The following is a 16,095-nucleotide window of genomic DNA, read 5'->3' as shown; positions in this document are numbered from 1 at the left end:
ACGACGTGTTTTCGCCAGTTGTTGAACGGGATGGACTGACTATTTCTTCCGACGGGCTGCAGGTGAACGTAGCTTACAGTAATCAATTATTACTTTACTGTTAACGATGAAGTCCTAGGCACTGTGCTGATGAACTACACATTAGTCCTAATTTCATTTTTCTAAATTAGTAAACAAATCACCGTATTAGTTTTGTTTTGCAATTTCATGAAGGGCCTATTACAGATGAGAAGTCAATGCAAATAGCTGCCACAGTACAGTATATCCAGGCACCTTCTCTTGAAGCTTAATGGAGGCTAAGCTCACAGAACTGATCTACAGCTTGAAACTGCTACATGGGCTTTATTTCTTATCACACAAGGTCAAGACCTGAGGCCGCCCTAACAGGGAAATCTCAGAACACGCATCCATTCGGCGCCTCAACTGCACTGTGAAAGTTACTAGCATCTGATGATTTTGATATATTGTTCTACTACAGGGTTTAGTGTTATTTCTCGGTTGTGTGCTGGAAGATTTCACTAACCATTTGTTTCATTAAGATGGCAGTCCAATATAATGTACATCCACAAACCTGAAAAATGGACCTACGCTAACAAATGTTTCCTAAACCCCTAGAACAGAACCACGAGTCACAAGGAATACTACACGGTACATCCCTATGGGGCTGTGAGCCCAGCTAACTAATTTTGAGAAAGGAAACGCATTAATATTAAACGGGGGATGCAATTAATTTGACAATAAATCAACCTTGGACCTTCTTGCTAATAAACAATTTCTCGGCTTCTTCCAGAGCATCCGTTCCCACAAAAAAGGCCAAGGGACATTCCGACCCCAGACGCAGCACGCTGCCCGATGCCCGGGATTTGTCCTCACAAAGGGTATTATGAGAGGCATGTAGGTTGATGCTCAGGAGCCAATGGGCTGCGGGCGGGCCGATCAGGTGACAAGCCCTCCTGTCAGGCTCGTTTACCATCCGAGCCTTGATGTGCGGCACTGTTCCTAATCCCTCATCGGCTTCTGCTCTGCGACCGGCGCCCCCGCTCCTGATCGCGACGGACCCCAGCGCTGCCTCGCGGGCGGGGCGGGGGGGGGGCGGCCGACTCACGGAGGGGTGCACTGATCAAGGCTCCGGCCCTGATCTTTCCACCTGTCCCTGATCAGGACAGACGCGCCTCCGAGAGAGAGAGAGAGAGAGTGGAGAGGGCAGAACCAGGAGACAAAGCAAATGAACCCAGCTCGTTAGTCAGCCAGCTCGTTAACGGGTTAAGTGTACAGCACCCCAAACAAAGTAGGCCATGCCCCTTTTGCCTGACTTATCCCAGTGCAATGTGAGCAGATGCTAATTGGATCTGTTAAACTGGGAGAAAGCCTGAACGGATATTGACATGCTTTCTGATCAATCCCCATGTGTTGAACTGCCTGCTTTAATGCACAGGCTGGAGCGTAATGAGGGAATTATCAGGAGTGGCTGTGTCTGCGCCGTTATTCATGCCTCTCTGAAGCATTGGTGATGGTCACGTGCCTGCGCAGCATGAACTGCAACGCATACAGCGTCCGTCTCTCGCAAAGGTTTGTCACGGAATTACTACAATGTTACACCGCGACAGGCGCAGGTTCCACTTAAACCCGTCCTGTCTTTCACGATACCTCCTTCAGATCAACAGGAATGGATCCTTTGATCTGGAATGAAACATCTGCTGTCATTGTGCTCCTTTTGAGAGGCTGTTCTGGCAGAACGATATTTAAGTGCCTTGCAGATCTTTGCGAACGGTGATATCTCAATAAGCAATGCACATTATGTAACTGTGTGACCAACGAGGAACACGCAGATGCTACATCCAATGGAAAGGGGTTAAAAGTGCATTATTGTGTAATAGAAAGGGTGTTTCACCAAACAAAGCACTTGCTGGTAATGACTTGTGGGTTAAAACACTGCAGGGAAATGAGCCTTTGATGGGGACCGTGGAGCCCAGATGACTGTTCTGCAGCTCATGATGAAGTCTTTAATCTCCCCCTGGGTTTCATCGTTTGCCTCCGACAGCTCAGAAATCCCACAGTGAGGGCTAAAAACAGCCCGCCCAGTTCCCCTTGCTCACCCCGGTGTCCAGCAGAAATAAAACAGGAAGCTGTTTCCGACACGTCTTCTGAACTCAGAAGAACTAATGCTTCCCCTTTCGCAGAACTGCGCCCTTTTTCAAGGGGTTGAATCGGACAACGTAGGGGGCAAAATAACAATGCAGCAACATGGTTAATTTCCTAACTTTGTTGTAGTCCCTCTTCATTTTTAACAAAAGTCAGATTTGCTGCTAGCCTGGCACATGCAAAGAATTCACTGAGGCATGCAGAAGTCCAAAGCACTGGGGAATGAGCAGGGATGAGTGCACACAGACATACAGTACGTACTGTTTGTACATGCTGGTTCTCGTCACTTGCTATACGTTTACAAAGGGCATCTCTGTCCCCCCTTGAGCTAATACAAAGACAACATAAATCAGACCAGGGCTATGCATTTAGTGGGCTTTCCAACCCAGTCCATTGCAATGCATTCATACATCCTGCTCCTCAACTGCGTTATTGATCCTGCCACTTCTTAATTCGAAAATTAAGGATCCACCTGTTGCGAAACTGTGGAGGGACTGCAGGTGGAGCAGACCTGAATTTAGGCAGTTTGTGTACAGGTACTGTTCCATCCAACTCATAAACTTACCAACCTACTGTAGAAGGAAGGAGCCTTAACCACCAGAGAATTCTCATCCTCTCAATCATCACCATCAAATTGGTGGTGTGTTCTAACGCACAGACATATCATAAGGGTATTTGTGGTAAAAGAATTCAAAAGAATTCTTGAGCTTTCTCTGTTTCTATAGTAACCCATATCGTGTTGCAGTATAAGCAGGGCGATAGCTGTGAGCGGTCACTCATCAAGTACCCCTGCAAGGTACCGAAAGAACCTTGAAGTCCCGCGGATCTGCTCTGTCCTTCAGCTAGATAAATCGGCACAGCTTCGCATGGCCGCCGAGCTGGTAACACCACACACCCACCACAGGGAAGAACCGTTCTGGTTTCAGGAAGATCTCTAGCATGGTGGAGATGCTGCAGGAGGGTTCGTGTAAGACTTCTCAAGAGCCTGCACGATGGGCAAACAGCGCACGCCCGACACATGGCAGAACCTGGGATTACATGGCCTGTTTTATCATTCTTCTCTTGTTTCACAGTGCTGTCTCGAGGTGACGCGGTGCCAACGCCACAGTCTTCTGGGAGTTTTATTTCACCTTTTATTTTCAGCTGTTAGGACAGATCTCCGAGCTCCAGATCTGAGATCGGTTCCTAGTTAATCCCCTCGCTGTTCACATTCTGTACCTTCTCACACACTCTGAGAGGCAGAATAGAGAGGGGTGTACAGGGATCCGTTCTCTACAAGATCCCCTAAGCGGAGATTTCCTCTGCCTCACTGACTGCGTTTGTTTTCCGTGCTCTTCACTCACCGCCTGAGTCGCCCGCTAATCAGGCATGAACACTGCTAACTAGCTGTCCACTAAGGGAGTGGGGGGAGGGGACATAAACAAGCACAACAAAACCTCTCTCAAAGTCATCGGTACGTGCTTCAGCAGGATGGGCTAGCCCAACGGCACAACCAAGGAAAACAACCTCACTGAGCCCCCTAGAGAGCAAGATGGAGGTGTCCTTGCGCCAGACGCAGGTCTTCTTCAATAAAATATCAAAAGAGGCAGCTGAATACTATGATGTGAATACAATAATTATCCACATTACCAATGAATTAAATGGAAGCACGGTACATAGTGCTCGTCATTCCAAAGACAGTCCCAGCCTCACATAAGGGAGGGGGACCCACTGCATTCCAGGTGGGTGACACACTTGCAGACTTCCTGCCTTTGGGCTCCACTGCGCAGCCAATCAGCAGGAGGAGTCAGAAAGGTCTTCACCACCGGAGTTAAGGGGGAGCTTTTGGGAGGCTAACATACCTAATCTTATTAACAGTGCCCTGGGCTTTTAATGTCCAAATAGTCACAGTATCCCAGGTCACCATAATGGTTCAGAAATTCTGGTCCAAGGGGAGGAGTGACACCTACTGGTCCACCACCATCATGCAGAGCAGCAACCTGGTCTTCTGTAGAGGTGCCCCATCTGAGTACTGATTTAGCACGTGTGCTGTACGAGTCAGGTGATAATCTGACAGATGGCGAAGAATACTGTTGAACAAATTTATTTCACAAGTGTGTTTTCTTTCTAGATTGTACAAATCGAAACCTTGACTGGAGAAATCCGTGACAATCTGTTGAAATTTGCCATGCTATTCAGTTTCAGTAACAACCAAGTGCCACGTTTTCCATGGGCTAGTGAGGAATACAAATGCAAATACTGCATTACACAACCTTTCACTACTTCACAGCTCTGAGGATAAGGAAACCACTATGTCACAGCTGTGTTTACTGTCTCAACAGTGGTACACAGTGGCAATATCTTCTGCATACTTGCTAAGCATTCCAGCCATGTCGAAGGCTGCCAGCCCTACATTTGGGGATAAAGCACACTGACACCTCCTTACTTCAGCCCAATACGCCTCAAAACACATAACACGTAACACAAAAACACACCTTCAACAGCAATGATACCATGATTAGGGTGCTTCATCCGACAGTAGGTTCTAACTCAAACCTTTATTTGCACAGAAAGCCCCCTGTATTGAGTTTTCTGTGCAAACAAAGCTGGATGTGGGAGGGAGGAATCTGCAGGCAGCAAGGCCAGGCCAGTCTGCAGTAAAGTTTCAGCTTTGCATATCACTGGGAGACTCCCAGTGAAACAACAGACATTCCCAGTGAGAGATCTGCCACTCTCTAGTCAATTTGTGAGAAAGAGGAAGGGGAAAGTTAGTTCTGTTTCCTAATTCCGAGATTGTACGGCTGTTTGCTTGGTCTGTGGTGTTCGATCAGCCCAAACTGAAGCGGTTGTGAAGGCGGCCTCACACGGCGATAACGAGGTGGCGGCTGGGAGGCTTCTAAGGAAACACAAGTCCGGATTCGGAGAAGTTCTGGACGTTTACGGTCTTCTGAGTGTAAACGCAGTGTGAATTGTGAAAGCAGGAGGCAGTATACTCTGGCAGTGAGCCGCCTCTCCCGAGCACGCTCACTGCACTCCCCTACTGCAGTGGAAGGCCACGTTTCCATGGAGACTAACGGGGCCCGTCAGTTTCAAAGTCAGGAGTATTTGCTGCTTGCTGAAAAGCTCTGTCTATAATTTTCCTCACTACAACACAGTGCAGGCAGCACTGTACACACACAGCCTTCTGCTGTTACTTGTTGCTTACCGATTAGCAATGATTTCAGTCCCACCCACACGAGTGCTCACAATACTCATCTCTACCACCAGGTTATACTCAGGCTATTCTGTAATAAACCATTACCGAATTGTTTTCAAAATAACTGCCACAGCCGTTTAGATGAAAGCTATTTTACAGTTTTATTCATCATGGTGGTCAAGTTAAATATTTATGCAATTTCTCTGTAATGGCATATTATGACATCAAGATAACATTTATAACTTCATTTGTACTTCACAACGGTAACTGAAGGGGGATCTTTAAGCAATAGGAAATGAGAAAGGTAATGATATACTGTATAGTGCCCCCAGAAGTATTGGGACAGTCATGTCAAAATTGCTATTTTTGCTGTACACTCAAGCAATTCAGATTTGATATGAAAAGATGAATATGCAGCAAATGTACAGAATGACACCTGGGTATTTATGTGATTATATGTTGTACCATTTTGGAATAAAAGCACTTCTTGTGTTCACTGTCCCAGTACTTATGGAGGACACTCTATATACAGTATGTACATATGCTGTACAGTATGTATTTGCACAAGTAAAACCCATTGTATGTGCTAAAGTATTGTCTTTTAACGGCACTACCATAAACAAGCATATAATATGTGGCTGGTTTTCTATGTATAATTGTTTTTGTGCACTGATCAAAACTTCCTACTTCTACAAATGTGGGCTGCCTCTATTCTGTAGGCATTCAGATAACATCATGCATCTTGTCATTACTGGCATACCACAAAGCAGGATTCTGCATCCCATTTGTTCCTCCAGTGTTGCCCCACAGAAGCCCCATTAGCGAACACAGTGTGTCAGGGCAGCTGCTCATTAACTATGAACTGGAATGGAAAAGCCCACTGTTGTAGAAAACATTCAATACGACAAACCTCCCGTCTCACAGTTAAAAGATCCTTGACAAAGTGAAAAACTGTGTACTATACGCTAAAGGACGTCACACTTTATTTCCCCCAGAGGTGAAGGGAGTTGTGTCCTGGCCCTGCGTGAAGTTTGAGGTGTGCGGTGCGAACATCCTCGAACTGCAGCTGTCCTGGGAAGAAATATTTGCAGGAGACCTTCAGATATGATTCCCATTCTGTGTACACGTGTCTCTAGCAAAATAAGACAAAGTTCTCTCAAATACCACAGTGCCATAAGGCAGCGATGGGTAAATCATTTCAGACATAAGAACGCTTTAATGTAAATGCACAATTTTCACTATCAGAGAACGTATTCACTCCTAAATTTTTTTTTCACAGCAGCCCCATTTGGATTCGACCAAGCCTAAACTGGCTCAGATACACAGTATGACTCATCCGGTAGGAGAGCCTGAATCAATCTGCAGCACAATCCTGACCCTGCGGCATGAATCATGAGGGCTGGTAATACAGCACGCTGTTGTTGGAGGTGTCCCTGCTTCCTGACCAAGCAAAAGATGATGTCATTGTCTGCAGAATAACCAGTCAACATGGCCTCTTGGCTAATGACCACAGCTCCCTCTTGTGACAACTCCGGGTATTGCAGAGGGTGAGAGAGAAATCAACAGACCAACCTACAGTAACTCCCCAATGCATGCAAGCACACACACACACACACTGAATTTGGATGCTAGTTTGAACAGAATGGAAGCTCTCAAATACTATGAAAGTTGAAGATTTTGGATTTTCAAAATGCCACAAAGTCTCTGTGCAAGGGGCAATACTGTGGCCCCTGGCACTCAGCAGGTAATGTGGCTGCTACTGTAGGAACCAGCAGGTAGCTGGGTAGGGACAGGGAGCCATTGTGGGGTATTATTGATTAATATTTATGCTAAAGTGAGATACTTATCAGCACATATCCCATGTTATACTGTTAATACGTAATATGTATGAAATAAGTACTGCCAATAATATGGAATACTATGCATGAAAGATGTTAGCTTAAATATAAAGCTCTGTATCAGTCACCAGACTGCCTCAAGATCTATGAAAGCATAACATATGAAAACTGACTTTGTACAAAGTAAAAAGTTACTAAGAAACTGAGTGATCAACTTCAAAGAACAGGATGCAAACCACCTGAAATGAACCAAACTGTCACATGCTACAGACCAGACTGTATAAAAGGCTTAGAAAACTTCGGCAGCTTGTCTTTTCTGTGGGGTAGACCCACAATTACTGAGCTCAGTAAAGACTACTTCTGTACAAGACTCCTGGTCTTGGGTTGAAGAATTTACCACAACATCAGTATCCAACTGGGAAGTGGCGTTAAAAATCTTGCTACAGTATACCTTTTTCACACATGCGCCCAATGCTGCATTATCTCAGTGTTGTACCTGCAAGCCTCCCCATTAAATAAACACAATATGACACAACAAAACACACCTGTTCATAAAAGAGCATGCAGTAAGAAAGCAGGTCTGTGGCTGCCCAGCTGTAGAGAAGTTTGGCACAGTAATGGGCAAGGTATTCTGTAATACCGCTCTGCAGTGACAGGTAAATATCCTGGTACACTTATTATTAGAATGTTTATAAATTTATTTATGATTTATAAATCAGCATTTAAAAGCAAATGAGCCTGTTTTAATCATTTTCCAAACCTCTCATTCAGTCTCACCCTGTACGTGAACCTTTCACATAATAATTCACAGTCAACTTTATCCAGAAATATAGCAGAACAGATAACTAAATTAAAAACAAAAACAAATACTGCAGGTAATAATGACATTCAGCATGAGTCACTAACGTCTTAAAACACACTCTTCTAAAAACACAGAAACAACTGTTTTGGTTTTAAAAGTGACATTTTAGACACCATTAATGGTGTCTAAAAATATTTTTCCACACCCAACTGGAACTACTGTACTAGTTATACCTCTACCATTTGTTTAAACAGCAGTTACAACAAACTCAAAGTATCCAGGGTTTCCAAGAGTGGAATAATCTGTCGCCCAAAGAAACAGGGCAGTTAATGCTGTCTTTTCAGACTACCCAAACAGGAGCGGCTCCTATTGCTAATTTTTCCTACCTTTGTGGTCTCCATATCAGTTTCTTCCACTTCTTCTGCTTGACCTATTAGCAGAGAACAGAGTTTAGACACACATCGTTCCTACAGTTCTCCGTAGGAGAGCTGAATCAGCTGGTGCACCGGCTCCGCTTGCGTTGCTGTCAATCAGCAGAGCGAGGAGCAGGAGGCTGGAGCAATGTGGCGTTCCCCAACATCTCTTCCTTCGTACCCCAACTGGCGGGCCTCATCGTGGGGTAACGGCAGGACTTAAGGCACCCGTGCCGTCAGCTGACAGTTCTCATCCAGCAGGGCCACCTCTTAGCACAGAGGGGGATTCTGATCTAGAGCCGTTCAGTCATGTTCCCACAGATGGGAGCTTCACACCGCCGGTTCCACAGCCAGGCACAGACACCACATGTCTGAACCTGCGCTTCCTCTCCTGCTGAGCAACAACACATCATCAGCACTGCTGATGTTCAAAAGCCACCGATCAGCTTCTGCGGGGAAGCACCAAGTCAGAAAGCAATGCCGAGGAGACCCGACAGTTGCAATCTCTTGACCTCTATTTTAAATTTGCTTTTCCAGTTAAGGAAGGATTGTACAGTCCGATCCATTCCTACATACTGTCGAGGCCCAATGAGTGCAGAAATCTGAAATACTGTTGCTGAGTCTAGATCAGTCTAATCACATACAGTACATGAAAATGTATCATACTAATTTCACACTCAACGTCACCCACCACTACAGCAGAACTGCAACAGATATCTAAATGAAGAACCAATAAAAATAGGTAACAGAGGAATTCAGCACCAGTCACTAATGTATCAAAAGACACTCAAAAAGTGTTTATATTTTATACTGCTTATGCTATAAAACATGCACAGATATAAAGAATGATCAATTTATTGATACTTTAACAGTTGTAGCAGGTAATCAGGAGAAGAAAAACAAACTGGAAAGAGGATTGTTCAACATCCATTTCGAATGATCGATTTTTTACATCCTTTGCTCTATTTTAAATGAATCAGCCAGGATTCAGATTCAACTGCCCCCACCTCTGCAAATACCACATTAAACGAGAAAGAGTGGATTACGACCACAAGCTCAAAACGTAAAGCGTACAACCCTCATTCTGATACTGTACATCTTCTACCACCATTTTGTTTAAACTGCCGCTTCAGAACCTTTGGGAGGCCAACTGTCTTTCTGATTTATTTGTTGACTGAATTTCTAAGAACAGAGATTCTCAAAGAGTCTGTGTCATCACACCCACAAATGATCTTTCCAGTAAACCTCCGACACAGCTTGTGTCTGGCAACAAGACCATAGTGGTTCAACTACAGCTGCTGATATGCAAATCACTTTCCTTGTTCTACTTGATTGGTCATTGTCACGAATAGCAAGTGTATTTTAAACCCTATAATAGCTGTAAAGGCACCTGTCGGGCTGTAAGGCACCTGTTTTAGGCTCTTAAGATATTGTGGTCTCTTGGAGTCCACAAAGAGCTTCTCTTTTGAGCAACTGCATGACCAGCAGTAGAGACAGAAATTAGTTTCCAATGAACATGTATTGCTTAGCCTTTCTGTGATCGAGGCCTGTGAAAACCGAAGTTCACCCTCTTTGGCGCCTGCTGAGTGAAATACAACCTAAACTATTGGTTTCGAATCACTAATCTTTTTAATAGGTCTTTATGAGTAGCAAGCCCTTGAAAAAGAAAGAAAAAGCAGGTTTAACTCTGACACCTGCTCAAAATGTCATTCATGACCATTTTTATTTTTATTCAGGAAAAAAAAAAAACATTTATTTTTTAAATATTCACACTTGAAACCAAAAATCCTGCTCGGTGTCTTAAGTAGATAAGCATAGTAGTTTAATCCTTTTTTTCTTTCAAAAGTGGAAATGGTTTCTGAAAATAAAAATAAGCCTGCATTAGGAGAAGACATTGGTTTTGAGCTTTAGCCAATAAAATGATGGTCTGTCTCTAAAGATGATGTCCTCTCCTGGGCTACTTCCAACCCAACAGAATGCACAGGGAGTAACAGGCCAGCAGCTGCCTCACATCTGATTGGGTATTGGACAATGACCTCATGGACGTCAGCTCAGTTTGGTGGCAGATGCTATCTAATGCATTCAGCTTTTGGCCCATACCTGAAAATCAATATTGGCTTCCGGAACAAAGCTAGTGTTCTAGGAGAAAGGGAATAAAGATCCTGTCGCTGGTTTATCATGCCAGATGAAACAGAAGACAGCAGTGCAGGAAATGTAGGTATACCATTCTGAAAACGAGCTCTCATGTTTTAGTTTTGCTAAAGATTATACTGTTAATCTACAGCGTTTAAGGACTAAAGCTATTTTTTTTCCTCTTTTAAATACAGAGGAATCTACACTGCACAAGAAGAGAAGAAATTACATTTTGAAAGCATAAACTGCCTGCCTACACTACTGTGATAAATACAGGAATAACAGTGCCGATCTGGTCAAAATAAAGGGACAAGCCATCTTTTAAAGACTGGCCCCCTCACACACAACATCCACAGCACGTGTCGCAGTATATGTAACTGCGCCAAGATGAGAAAACAAAACTCGATTGCTGTTTGCAATCCTTACAAAAGCATCCGGTTGTCATTAGCAACACCATAAAGTAACAGACATTATATTACAATGAAAAATAACCCGAAATAATCTACACGTTGTGCAGTGCGACATTAATAAATCAGGAAATTATTTAGTTACTACGTGGTGTAAAGAACCGCTACTGATTGAGGGATTGAGAACACAAATCCAAGCCCTTGGACAAGCAAGTATAATAGATTTGGCTATTAGTATCAGCCTTTTGCGTAATATTGATGTTAACCTGTCGGTGTGTCCTGTCTGAAATTCAGAAATATTTTAGGAAGTAGATTTAGACTCAGCCTTTTACTTGTTTCTGGTTAAAGGATGAGCAGCACCCTGATAATTTCGGGATGGGCTTGTTTGCTTAATCCAGGTAGTTAACAGAGAACAGTGTCCTGCTCCCCTCTCAGTGATTAATGATGGTTGCCGGGCTCAGCTCTTCCATGCAGCTGTAAATTAAAAAAAAAAACATCTCCTGACTGCTTCAACAATACTTAGCCAACCACCTTGGAGGAAGAGCTCGTCTTTCCTTTCAGCAGAGTAAAAGGAGCACAGACTCCGAGAAGACCTCCTGTAAGGGATGGGCTTGTTTCTTCACTCTGCCCTGCGTTCGGGGCTCAGACAAGGGCCAGGTCCAGAAAAAGCTCACCACCGTCATAACGCTACCCAATGGGCAAAGTTGTGACTGTTTAGTGCCACGGGCATCTTTCTGCATGTTCGCTGGAGAATCTCTGCAGGCAGTTTTAAATGTTTCTTTTTCACGTCATAACATGAAAAGTTGTGTAAAAAGAAATAAGATAAGAAATAAGATCTACACTTACTGTAGCTTGCAGCGGTGGTCCTAGATGGACAGCTTTTGGTTGTTATAAAAAGCTGAGGATTTATAGAGACCTATAAGACCTCTTCAAGCAGCCATTGAGGACCAGATATGGATGCCTGCTGATATGGCTCAGAGGAAGGTTTTTGAATGTGGCTTTGTAATACTGTATGACCACAGCACAGTTATCAAGCCACATATCGCACAGTGTGAACTCCTACTAGACACAGGTGTGCAGTTCATATCTTGGATATGAAAAGAGCGCAATCTGGATTTACTCTAAACCACTGATCCTCACTCCTGGTCCTACCAGTCCACTTCACTGTAAATCCAACAGGAAACATGAACCTCTCAGTGACTGAAGACTTGGAAACAGCTATTATTCTAATCGCTACCAATTACTGATTCAATTAAGCCATTAAGAGCTCAGGCAGAACAGAAACCAGACGGCTGATCATCTTTCCAGGTGCAGGAGTGAGCAGCTCTAGACTCCAAGCACCATCCCTCAGGTATCAGAGTACTAATGGGCTGAACGTGAAAATCAGGGAAATCCAGGCTTCCAGCAACAAAGGATCAAAGGACCTCCCGACACGTGAGCCTGGACACACATTTCCAAGAAAGACGGACGGACTCTAATGAAAGAATTAAGCAGTTCTGCCTTATAAAGCATTGCTTGACTGGCCAGTCAATGCCTTTAAGCCTCGCACATGATATGCAGTTTATTCATAAAAAACATATTAATGATACAAGCCACAGATATTACTTTCTATTGTCTTATTTAAGAGTGGACACGGCTCACCTCACACATCCAAAGCACTCTGACTGCTCAACCCTTAAAAACACAGTGTTTGAAAGTAGGTTTGTGCCCCTAGTGTGGTTAACAGTTTTTACTATCTGTACAGTATGTGTTCAGTAGACTTCACTTTCACTTGACACAGTTAAGCATATTCTTCAGATGGAATTATCATGTTTAACTTGGTTGCCAATCGCCACAGCTGACCCTTTAAGTTTAAGAAAAGTCTACTAACAGCATGTGAATTTTTTCGGGGTTTCCAGGTCATGAAAGATTCCGAAAATATAAAAATAAAGCATTTGCCACAGAGGTCTCTATGTATGTATAAAAAAACATACTCTTACAGACTATTACAGTGAGCATCTGAATGCAAAGATGAAATAGCCAAGCTGAATATTCCAAAATATTCCAAAAACCTGTTCTCGATTCATGCGGAGATTGCTCTTTGCGGCTTTCTAAAACACTGTAAGTGAAGCGCCCTGACCACAGTTTAAATATTTTTGCTAAATATTCAACGTTTGCAAAAGATAGTAGAAGACACATCCAGATGAAGAAACAACTATTTAAAAATAATAATTATAAGAAAGTATGGAAATGATGCTTAAATTCAATATGTATTGAATATAGTGTCCAATTGGTGCCAGATCTAATGCATCTAATATTCCATATCATCTCAGTGTAACATAACAGATTAACGATTAGCTAAGGGTGACGGGAAGCAGGTGATGGTGAAAAGTGCCTGACAAGCATGCCCTTCTCTGCCTCCTTCTGTGCACACCCTACAATTGTGTCTAAGAATATCCTTTCAGTGCACTCAGGAAACGATGATTTCAGGTTTCAGATATCTGAAACATCTCCTGGTCATTACAGTGACATTCATCTCCAGTAATTAACAACACAGAGGCAGAAAGTTATGCAAGACTTGCAGAAAATTACACATCATGATTCAAAATAATTCTGCATTACGTAAGAGGCTGAAACCCTTCAATGGTCTTGACATGCCAAGACCAATACATCTGCCTAAATTACCATTAATTACAGGGAGGATTAAAATCACAGTGCACTGAGCCTTAAGGAAGTGCATTTGGCAGTGATAGCTCTATTCCTGCTTGATTCCTGCTTGACCCGAGAAATAAGACAGACTGACGAAAAACAGGCGATTTCTTGTTAAATAGAGATATGAATAGAGATAACAAAAACAGCACAATTATTATTTATTTATAATATTATTAGCCATTACATTGTTATAGATACATTGTCAATAACAGCTAATATTGTATCTAAATCTATCACAAGCAGTAAAGAAAATTAAAAAGCTTTTCCATATCCTAAAATGTTATTTCTTATTGGAAACTAAAATCAAATGTTTTTAAGGCATGCACAGATTTACCCTTTAACAAGGCCACAAATTAACCATCTAGTCCATTCAAGTCAACTAATTTTACTTATTTTTCTTTCAGTTTATATGCTGAAGAAACACTTGCATTAAGGTTTTGAGAGAAGCCTTTATGGATGTTCTCAAAGTGAATATTTTAAAGTTTCTGTTTTTCACTCATGCCACCCGTGATGAGTGTAATTAGGTGGCATTTTTAAAATGGGTGCGATACCAACACTAGCTGGACCTTTCCGAATGCAGGATTCAAACTTTCAGAAGGCACGCTCTTTTTTAAATCGGACACGAATTGTCTTTCCTTACAGAACGCTTCTGAGTTGTGAGCATTTACAGAAGCAACTAGGCTCCCCTGAGACTGGGGAGCAATAGGTTCAGTGGGAGAGCTGAGCTCAGAGACAGCAAAAATACCTGACCTTGCGCTGATGCATTGTGAGCAGTCAGACACCATCCTGCCCTCTGTGCTGCATGTCATCGCCAGAGCCGAACCACAGGCCCAGCAGCCAGTGGATCTCCAGGTGCTGAGCTCTCCGCACCCTGGTCAGCAGACCGGGGAGAAGACACTCATCTCTACAGCTCTGACAGGGCCCTCCCTGGGCCGCGCCCCTGGCCCCAGGATGGAAGAGCTGTCCTTTCCGCACCCTCTTCTCCTCCTCTGCAGAAATAGACAAAGAGCCCCCCCCTCCTTCTGTTCAATAAACCTCTTTTCTTGTCGCACTGCCCGCTGCCGGGTCTTTCAGTCAGTGCACGTGCTGCGGAGCGCCGGCCATCCTCCGAGGCAGCTCCGCCTGTCGCACAGAGCCGATAAGAGGGCCGCAGGAGTGGACGATCCCCTCTTGGGCTACGTGTGACATATCAGCAAGAGACGATGGAAAACGCAACCCAGCCACACAGTCCCGCTGTTCTGCGTGCAATCCATTCCAGGCAACCTCCAGCCACCTCTCACACTGCGCAGTCCAGGTGTCCCTACATGGCACGGCGGGATGGCATCGGGGATGTCTTAGGACAACGTTTCCACTTTGACAAGGTGCTGCTATACAACGTCCCAGCGATCATGGGTCTCACCAAAAATAATACTTTTAAAATAGGGCACTTTAGTGACAAGGAAAACACAATTCTCAGCCTTTAAATCAGGTAGAAGTTAATGGCAAGTACCCTACTGAGAGCTCTCTCAGGCCATGAACCCTGCACACAAGACCACTCCTTAGTCTCTCATCAAAGCAGATGTTTGGCGAGAATTTCCCGGTCTGTCTTAAAATATCCCAGAGTAAACCGACGCCACCTTTCCTGGATTCCGAATTCCACAAAGTCCTTGGAGGTTTGAAAATTCGCCTTCTTGTTCACGAAGAATCTGCGTCCGTTTCACTGTTTCTGGGCATCACGGAAAAGAACAGCGTGGCCGCTCTGCGAACCCCAGTCGGCCGCCCAGGCGTGCAGCCCGGTGACGAGCCATGAGCCCGGGCCGGGCCGGGCCGGCTGCCCTCCTGCAGACTCGGGGCTCGCTCTCCTTCCCCACGCGGGCGACTTGGCCCTCCTCCCAGCTGGGCACCGAGCAGGAGCGCGAACGGCACGGCCTCCCCTTGCTGCCTGTGCCGAGAAATGTTTCCTGCAGAAATTCTGCGCTTTCAGCTCAAATCCCCACCAACGTCAACTTCCGCAGAGATGCCAGAGCAAGGACGCTCCACTCCCCCCGCTCCTCAGTTTACAAAGACCTTTCCTATTTATAGGTTTCTTTAAGGCATTAACTGACCTCAGGCATTTGGCAGAATTTGCAAGTTTTCTATTTTTTTTTTTTGCTTTCAACTGAACAAAAAATCCACCCTTCCCCCTTCTCTTCTGTCACAACGAATTTCAAAATTGTACTCCTTGCAGATTCAGATTAGAGGGCAGAAGTGGGGAAATAAAGCTGTAGGTGTGAAATAAAAATGAAAATGTGACTCAAGAAAGAAGCTTTGCTGGCTTTCTAGAACCCAAGCAGGCCACAACCTGAATACAGCTAGAGGAATGACACACCAACAGGCAGGGTGCCATTTGTCATCAATGCAATTACATGAGGCTGCGAAAAATCCAGCTTTCAAAATAGAATCTCTTGTAAAGAACAGTGTGAAATCCATGTTCTGTTCCATTACCAGTGGCATGCACAATGAATCGAAGCATTTC

General features: G+C 44.1%; 1 protein-coding gene across 14 annotated transcripts in view; it reads right to left on the bottom strand.

Moving 5' to 3' along the window:
• LOC148641195 (protein Aster-B-like) overlaps positions 1-16,095 on the bottom strand; it is a 188,290-nt gene that overhangs the window by 71,545 nt on the left and 100,650 nt on the right. Inside the window, exon 1 of one of the 14 annotated variants that reach the window (XM_088619626.1) lies at positions 14,352-15,606. The exons of the other annotated variants lie outside the window; for them this stretch is intronic. Within the exon in view, the coding sequence (XP_088475752.1) occupies positions 14,352-14,410 (59 nt within the window). The 5' untranslated portion in view covers positions 14,411-15,606. Of the gene's footprint in view, positions 1-14,351; positions 15,607-16,095 lie in introns of those variants that run through there. 14 annotated transcript variants of the gene reach the window in all.

Source organism: Lepisosteus platostomus, chromosome 25, assembly GCF_059453375.1.
Source record: "Lepisosteus platostomus isolate fLepPlt1 chromosome 25, fLepPlt1.hap1, whole genome shotgun sequence".
In the NCBI taxonomy this organism is placed as follows: Eukaryota; Metazoa; Chordata; class Actinopteri; order Semionotiformes; family Lepisosteidae; genus Lepisosteus; species Lepisosteus platostomus.
This window is presented reverse-complemented; position numbering and strand designations above follow the sequence as displayed.